Source organism: Puntigrus tetrazona, chromosome 20 (assembly GCF_018831695.1).
Source record: "Puntigrus tetrazona isolate hp1 chromosome 20, ASM1883169v1, whole genome shotgun sequence".
Taxonomy (NCBI): domain Eukaryota; kingdom Metazoa; phylum Chordata; class Actinopteri; order Cypriniformes; family Cyprinidae; genus Puntigrus; species Puntigrus tetrazona.
In genome coordinates this window covers 2421731-2430945 of record NC_056718.1, presented here as the reverse complement: position 1 = coordinate 2430945, position 9215 = coordinate 2421731, and the positions used below count along the sequence as shown (strand labels likewise).

Here is a 9215-nt window from a genome sequence, read left to right as displayed (position 1 = left end):
ATTTTGAATTGTGAACTCTTTTTTTTTTCCCTGACGACTGCCAACACGGAGTTGGCAAAATAAAAGAGAAAAAGTTCAACGACCCACGTTAAACTGTTTCGAAAGTAACCGTTTTAGAGCAAGCAGATGAATTGGTATATTTGTTATAGGCTATACTGGTCAAGATTTGGAAATATTTTCTTTGTACTTTTGTCAGTTAAATAAAAGTTAGAGATTTTTTTCCTAAGAATGCATTTTACAAAATGTCCCAACCTCTCTGGAATTGGTTGCTTTTTCCATTTTTTTCCCCCAGAAAGTATGACTGTAGCCTAGTTATACTTTTATAACTAGTTATAAATTTGTCTCAAACAAAATAGGTAACAATAAGCGAATACTGCATCATTTGCAAATAAGCAGTGACAATCAGGAGCAGCAACGCATGAAATCATTTGTACACGGATTGCACTTTTTCATTTCTTTTTTATTTTATCTGCACATATGAACACTTTCCCTGCACCTCAATAAACAAGCACTAGTGCTACTCACGACATACATAAATTTGAGAAAAATAGGTCATGCTTATGATGAGGGTTTCCACACTTCTGTACCAACAATGAAGCTGCCTAGTGGTCACTTAATACTCAGTTTTGGGCATCTCTGCAAAACCGTTGCATGCAGTGTGATTTAACACTGTACCTTTTTTTTTTTTTTTTTTTTTTTTAAATGTAAAATACATTACAACCCACACCACTGCAGAAACCCCATCAGAGCACTCAACATAAAAAACATCAATACCACTTACATTGCTTTAAACAAAATCATTATTAAAGCCAGGGCCAGCACACACATGAAACAAATAACAGGTTTTAAGGGAGGGATGTGCCCTGACACATAAAATCACTAAATGGGTGGGTAAAGCTTGGCACCATTCAACACCGGTCCTGCGCATGACAGAAACTGACTGGTTACATTGACTATCACCCAACAGCACAATATTTTTTATTATTGTTTTTTTTTTTACACAATATGTTACTATAACATTACATAGAAAAAAAAAAAATCACCCCTCTTCATTCAATAACAATGAAGACCTGAAAGGCATTTTTGCAAGGAATAGTTCACCACTAAATGACAATTCATTCTTTACTCACCTTGTGCTGTTCCAAACTTGAATGAATCCTACTGTCCTTGAAACGTCTTGTTTATTATATTTCAAGTCTTCCGATGTGGGCAACAGATCAAACTGTCAGTCCTTTATCACTGATAAACTTTCCTATCAGTGAGCTGTTGTCCTGAGAACTTTCCCTTAACTGGATCATCAGGACTGCAACTTAAACGAATCAGTCTGACGAAAAACGAATCATTGTAAAATGATCCGGTGCTTGAATTCAGCTGACTAAATCGGTAAACTGCTCATTAGTTAACCACTCGCTGGAGGGACAAAAAAAAGGAAAGTAAATAGCAACAAAGGTGTCTCTTGTGGCATCAGAAGACTTGAAATAAGACTAGTTTCCGGTGCTTTTATTTCTGTCCTTCTTACAAACTTTAAACTGTTTCTGTATGGAGAGAGCTTCATGAAGATTCTTCAACAAAGCTATCAACAGTTTAACAGGTTAGCATAACACTATGGTGAATTAATACCAACAATTTTTTTTAGTTTTGGGTAAACTATTCCTTTTATTACTGGCGCTTGGAAGTATGACGTCCATTTCTCCATTTGTCACAGAAACGTCTGCAGAACACAGTAAGCTACAGTAAACTAAAGTATTGAAATCATAAATCACACGATGGAAAGTAAAACAAACTACATTATTCTATAATAAACCGTCCCAGCCTGAACCGGTTACAAAACCTTCAGGTTACAACCCTCTCAAAACATTACCCGGTCATAAAAAGAGCAAAGAACTCATGGCTGCTTCTTGATTGCATGAATATAAAATAATTTGTGCCTTTACAACAGCTGCAAGAATAAATCCGAGGTCATCTGAGGTCAAATAACATTCCCTTCATAAAAACAAAACAAAACAAAACAAAAAAAACACACATAGCATGTTTTTTTTTCTCTGTACACCATTAAAAGTAGTTTAATGGTAGTGGGTCCACAATGCTGGGTGAGACACGATTCACATCACTTCCTCCAACATCCAATGATCAACGTACAGATATTCAGCATGTGTACAGACACAACTTCATACCGTGTATGATGTAGTGATTCAGGAAGGGGTGACAAGAAAATACACAGACAGTACTCTGGGAGTTACATTCACATTTTTTTTTTCCACTGATTGGACGAATGGATGGTCTAGCTTTGTGGTGAAGCTCCAGAACGCAACGGTGAAACAATCTCTTGGTCTACACTGACAGGCGTGAGGGTTCAGGGCTAGTTCTCTTCCCTTTTCAGCAGTGAGTCTGGAGGCCTGGGGTAATAACCTGTCGTGATGGGCTTATCCAAAGAGAATCTCTGGAACTTAAAGTCTAGAGGAAGATCTAGAGGAGAGATGGAACAGGTGCAAGTTTTACAGGCAAATTACAATGTAATAAACCAGAGCCATAAAACCAGTCCTAAGGGTCACTTTTTAGAAATTAAGACGTAATCTGAAATATATATTATATAATTATATATTATACACGCACACACATTTACAGTAGAAAATATCTTCATGGAATCCTAATGATTTTTGCCATAAAAGAAAAAGAATTTTGAGCCATATAATATATTGTTGCCTACGGCTATAAATATGTGCTACTTATGACTGGTTTTGTGTCATATGTACAGTAATAGGAACATTAAATATTTACATTGAAAATGTCTTAAGACTGAAATATTTAATCTATATATCAAAAAACATGTTCTCTTAAAGCTATTTAAAATAACAAACATCACGTTGCATACAAGGGTCCAGCAACAGACTGTTTGAACTGCTCATTTTTGCTTTTCATCTCAGGTTTTTGGCTTTTTGGTATTTGTACATACTGAACACATCACTGCAGGAACAGCTACCAGTGGTGTGATAGATCTGCTAATTTATAAAGCACAAGTCACATTTTGTTCAATTACATGCATAAATACCCACAGCACACACTAAAAGAAAGATGCCCTGTAGGTCTGTAACTTTAATGAATTATTACTTTACTATATTGTATTACTTCCAGAGAACTGGCACATTTTGTCAAAAGCAATAAGTAAAATCAAGAATCTGTGATATATTAGCCTAGTTCTCTTTAATTTGAAAAGATTAAAAAAGTTGAAAAGTTGTTATTGACCAACGTAAATGTATTTTAAATTTTGAACATATTTTGTTCTTGACGCCTGCAACACATTACAAGTTAAAATTACATTAAACACATTACATTAAAAGTGAAAAGGTTCCACGATCCACATTAAACGTTCTTTTTTTATTTGATCTCTTTTGATTTTAGTCCATTTAGAAATTAAAGGGTTAGTTCAAATTCCAAAAACATAGTAAATGCATCGGTAAAACAGTGCATGAGATATCCCACACTGAGAGAATACTTTTTTTCTTTTTTTTTGCACAAGTTACGTCTTCCGTCTTTCAACAAAACCTTCAGCAAAAATATTAATTTGTGTTCTGAAGATGAACAAAAGTCTTACAGATTTGAAACGAAATGAGGGTGAATAATTAAATGACAGAATTTTCCTTTTAGTGTGAACTAACCCTTTAAGATTGACCAAACTCTACAAAAGATACTCAGTCATTGAATCCTCATTCTTTCATGTTAAGGGTATTGTTTTCGAACAAAAGGAAATGGAAACCCCCTGGTAGCCATTTTTTCAGCGATGTGTTCAGCAGTGGTGTGAAGCAAATTCTAAAAGGTCAAAATCTTTCAAAATAAATGTTAAAAGAAAGTTATGAGGTGAAATGTGAAAAGATTCCGCACCATTTCTGATTCAGAAAAATGCAAAACTGCAAACAAAATGCAACCATCAGACTTTCTGACCTCTCTGTAGGTTTAATACACTTACCTGCTATAGCCTCGATGCTGGGTATAGCCATGGTGCTGTATGTGTGGATACTGTGGCAACACCAAGTGAGCCTCTGTGTTTCCTCTCCTTCACTCTTTTGCACATCCACAAAATATGAGCCCCATTGGTTTGATACAGCTGAAGGAGATTTCATTCCTTGATCCTAACAGAAAGATTATGAGAAACAGAGGAAAAAGAGAAAGAGCACAAGGTCAGATATCACTGACAAACCAATGTGTGCAACATCAGACATAATTCTACATTCTCAATATCGAATACCAGAGAGATGGGTGTGTGGAGATTTATGTGATATAGCATTTAACTTCAAAAATGGGTCAAAGGTCTGATGTATTTAAAAAAAAAAAAATAATAGAAAAATTAAATGACTATTCTATAGTGCATAACTGGTAAAGCAAAAATAATTGGGTAATTATATATGGTCATACCAAAAGCATTGTGAGGGATGCTTCCAAAATACATTAATCTTTTATGCTTGTATAGAAATAACTACTCAACCAGATCTTCATTTGAGATTCAATTAGACATAACTAGGGTGTATTTTGAATATATATGTATATGCATATGTATATATATATGTGTGTGTATATATATATATATATATATATATATATATATATATATATATATATATATATATATATATATAAAAAGCTTTTTCTTTCTTTCTTTCTGCTCCTTGGTTGTGTAATAACTTTCAGATTAATACTCGACTAGAAGAAATTCATTCTTTGAATATATATATTTTTTTATTACTGCAGAGTGTAATGTATGAGCCTTGTTGCTGTTTTAATTTTTTAATTTATGTGATTTTTTTTTGGGACAGTCATCTTGGCCAAGACTTCCCTGGAAAAAGACATACCTTAATGAGACCTTTCTGGATAAATACAATCATGGCATTCTATTATCTATTATTACAAAAACAACTAAAGAACCATGAACCTAATAGTTTGTGTGTCACAGACCTAATCACCTGAGTACTGGACAATAACAAACAAACCAAAACGTTTTCAAAGCTTATCTTCAAAAAGTAGATTGACAAAAAACATGTTTCCATATTTTTTAGTCTAATTAAACTTCCACATTCTGGAGCATATTCAACCAAAACTAGGCAAATGCCAACAAGAACAAGTTGTTTGACGTGTATTCATCTTTAAAAACCAAACACAAAAATATACAAGGCCAATGAAAATATGACTTAACTTGCAAAAAGAAAAAATAACGGGAAAATGGGTTTCGTGCCGTTAATTATTGACTTCATAAAAACAATAAATACAAATACAAATTAAACTAAGATTTTAAGGACACGCTTTTGAGTTGGGTCACCATCCGATGTCCAGTAAAAAAGCTGAGATCTGAAGCAAACAATTCATCTCAGCATGTTGTAAAGATGCAACTGAACAGAAGGAAGGACTTCAATAGAGACCAACTCTCTGATCTGAGAAAAAAGGAAGCGTTTGATCAGAAATTCCAACAGTTTGACAGAAAAAAAAGATGGCATAATACTGGCTCTGTGACTTTCTGAAGAAGAGAGAAAAATTTAGCACAAAATACAAAAGAATCTAAGTCTGAGATGTAGATTAGTTACTTTCCCAATAAAAATTAGTAATCTCAGCTCTACTTTTTAACAAAGCTTTTCAAAAAGTATAAATAAAATTGAGCCTAGTTTATATACTGGAACATGATTAATGCATGATTAATGCCAAAAGAAAATGCTCCCTGACAAACAAATGAAATCTTTACATCTGTTGCTAACAAAGTAAAAATGAATAGATAGTGTTAATTGTGGCATTAAAGGAACAGTTAAACCAAAAATGGAAATCCTCTCATCAATTAATCTCCCTCTAGTAGGAAAGAACACAAATGAAGATATTACAAAAAAAAGTTGGTAACCTTCATTTCCATAGCAGGAAAAAATACTATGGAAAGTCAACGGTGACCCAAAAACTGCCTTGTTACAATTTGTTTTTCAAAATATCTTTCTTTGTGTTTGACAGAGTTTAAAAGTACTCGAGGGTGAGTAAATGATGACAGGATTTACATTTTTTGGTGAACTACTGCTTTAAATTAAGGTCTGCTCATGCTGCACCATATTTCCTTTTTGGGAGTTTTTAACCAAATCACACACAATTCTGTTGAGCTTAGAAATGCAATGGCCAATCAGAGACATTCAGATGACTCATCGCTGAAACTCAAGTTCTCCGACTTAATTTTGAATTCTCTCATTATAAATAAAGCGCAGATGTAAAAGGTAAGTATTCATTATTATTATTTTTTAAAGTGCTTAAACTCGCAATAGTAATAATTTTAGTAAAGTTATGTATAGATTGTTTCATAAGCAGCGACTAAATATCACTGTTGTCAATAAAACTAAATTACAAAGATATACAGGAAAAATAGAGTAGGGTAAGATGTGTTGTTGGGTAAACTATAATCACTTTCCTAATTCTTAAAGGCCAACTTAAGCACAAGCAAACTTTAGCCACTCTTAAACATCAAACAAACATTTAGACTATAACCTTTCCAAAAACCAGTCAAAATTATTAGAGAACATATTCAGTGAAAAATGCAGACAAATGTGATTTATGTTCTTCTAAAAAACTAAATTGCAAACCCTAAATGCCACAGTAAGGGGTTGAGTAAAGAAACAGCTTTCTAAAAGTATTATTTTCGCTGTATAAACACATTTTTACAAGATCATCCGCTATATTTCCTGCAATTGTCCACTTCCTCCTTCCTGCATTTCCTTACAGTGGTGACTGTATAACAGAACATCTGATTGTAAGCAGATTTGTGCTATTGTTTTACAGATCTCTGATGAATCATTCAAAATGAAAATATATTATGCTGATTGGAATTATGAGCAAAAGTTACGAACAAAACTAACTAAACTTAACAAAAATAATTTTTTGATGGCGCTTTAAAGAAACTAATATATATTTGTGGCACAAAACAGAGGAGCACAAACATAATGCGAACTCACAGCACTCCTGAAACGGAGAGCGGAAAAGATCCTGAGCTTGACTAAACAGAAACAGCCTTTCACTCTCACCTCGAACTTGCCCTTTTTCTCTGCGGGGCCTTCAGTTGGGGTGGGGCTGTTACTGGGGGTCGCGTTAGCTCGTGGAACGCCTTCCCCCTCCATCTCCTCCACAATCATCACCGTCTCCCACTTTCCAAAGCTGCAGGCCGGGAACATGTCAGAGCGCATACTGTCACCGAAATACACCACCTGCATCAGATAAGACACACAGAGATACACAATAAAGCTAGTACATTTTTACACCTGTGTGTGTGTGTGTGTATATGTATACACACACACACACACACACACACACACACATATTGGGTCAACCCCTTCTAATGAATAGGTTTGACTACTTTAGTAAAATCCATGAGTACAAATCTTAATGTTAAATCATATAACGATTTTCTAGGGAATTGTGTGCTAATTTTATGTAACAGTTTGGACAATGTACATATGGGTGCAGTTATTTTAGATCTTGAATATTAAATAATTCAATACTAATTAATAATAAAACAACTGTGTGTATATAATTACTGTCATAAATTATATATATATATATATATATATATATATATATAAACATAAATATAGCATTATATAACAAATTAATGAAGTATTTGTAGTGTCTAAAGGTTTTCCAGAAACTTTAAAACTGACTTTTAACATGAAACTTTATGCAAGTTACTAGTTGTGTTTCATTGGCTGCAAGCAAAATAAGGCTCTCTGTTGCACACAAGTGCCATCACGCATACACTATGCAAAAAAAATAATCAAAATAATAATGCAAAATATTAAATGTCGGAATCGACTTGGAATCTTTACCAACCCTTATTTATAGAACTTTTTTCTACTACGAAGATTCCCGAAAAATAACTGTACAAGGAGCTCTCTTCGGTCTTACTTTCTGTACACTATTTCTGAAAGGAAAAAAGGTTGTACACAAAGTCTTTAGACTGTTATAGAGACTAGATTGTCCCACCTTGGGCTCTGTTTTGCTGGTCATGGTCTTCAGTAGTTCATGAAGATGAGGCCAGTTGCCCTGAGAATACCAACCAGGCTTTTCCAGAGACGGCAGTCCTTCACTATCTTCAACATCATCCACTTTTGAGACAGAGATGAGTGCGTTATATTTTACAAATAATTAAAAAAGAAATGAAATGTACATAATTCTTAATTACATTATACTTAATATACTTGGCTTTTCCACAATAAGTATGGTCTTATAAAAACGAAATGACTTGTTTGATTTGAAAAGGCTGAGACCATTTTAGGCATAATTATACTCGAGAAACAAATGAAGTTTCAGACTACTGTAATGGCATGAAATACCACTGCCAAAATAAGCCCAAAACATATGTACCTCAACTTGATTTGTGCACAGATCAAAACAAAAAAGCAAAATAAAAGGAAAATAAAAAAATGCAAATATTAAACAGTGCATCAGATATACATGGGATTATACTGTATCAAAAGCTTGACTTGGGTGAGGAACCAAGAACTGATTTTAATTTAGAACTGGCTCCAAGAAAAAAAAATCATACAGCCAAATTATTTTCATCAAGTTCAGCTTGTTTGCGCTGTGTGTGAGAAGTGTGAACTTGTAGTCTGGATCGACTGAATAATAATACAAAGACAATAAATAAAGAACATCTTTCTGCACTTTCCTCACAACAAACAGCATAACTTCTGCAGTCATGGGAAATATCTGTTAGCTCCTCACCCAGTGTTCTGAAGGGTCTCTGCTGTGGAACCAAAGAGAAGAAGCCAGGCTTCAGAGCATTTGTGATGATGATGTCAAACAGCTCCTCGAAGTCTGACCTGCAAAAAAGAGAAATGTTTGCAGGGAGGCCAAAATTCTCTGTATTGCACCTACGCTGAATGCAAAATCATATATGTAATGATATGCGGTTGTTATGCCTTGCACAATTAATACAATATTCAGTCTTGATTCATCTAAAAATGTCAATATTTGAATGCTCATTTCATGTTGCTCACCCGAGTATGTGCTCACACACGAGCCGGCAGTAGTCAGAGTGTGAGCTGGTGATGAGCAGCAGGATTTTACCGCTGTTCTTCATGCTCCTCAGCCATCTCTTCACTGAGTCTGAGCAGGGCTGCAGGTAACGGCCAGGACAGCGCTTCACGCTGGGGAAATACGTCCCTGTGTCCTCTAAACATGAAATATGAATAAAACACTGCATCAAT

General features: G+C 34.4%; 1 protein-coding gene across 2 annotated transcripts in view; it reads right to left on the bottom strand.

Moving 5' to 3' along the window:
- Window positions 1-439: 439 nt before the first annotated feature.
- Window positions 440-9215, bottom strand: part of nt5dc1 (5'-nucleotidase domain containing 1) — a 51908-nt gene continuing 43132 nt past the window's right edge. For both annotated transcript variants that reach the window (XM_043218929.1, XM_043218928.1), the window contains exons 7-12: window positions 9006-9180; window positions 8731-8828; window positions 7990-8111; window positions 7035-7214; window positions 3965-4127; window positions 440-2466 (exon numbers count right to left, since the gene is read on the bottom strand). In XM_043218929.1, the coding sequence (XP_043074864.1) occupies window positions 2360-2466; window positions 3965-4127; window positions 7035-7214; window positions 7990-8111; window positions 8731-8828; window positions 9006-9180 (845 nt within the window). In that variant the 3' untranslated portion in view covers window positions 440-2359. The remainder of the gene's footprint in view (window positions 2467-3964; window positions 4128-7034; window positions 7215-7989; window positions 8112-8730; window positions 8829-9005; window positions 9181-9215) is intronic.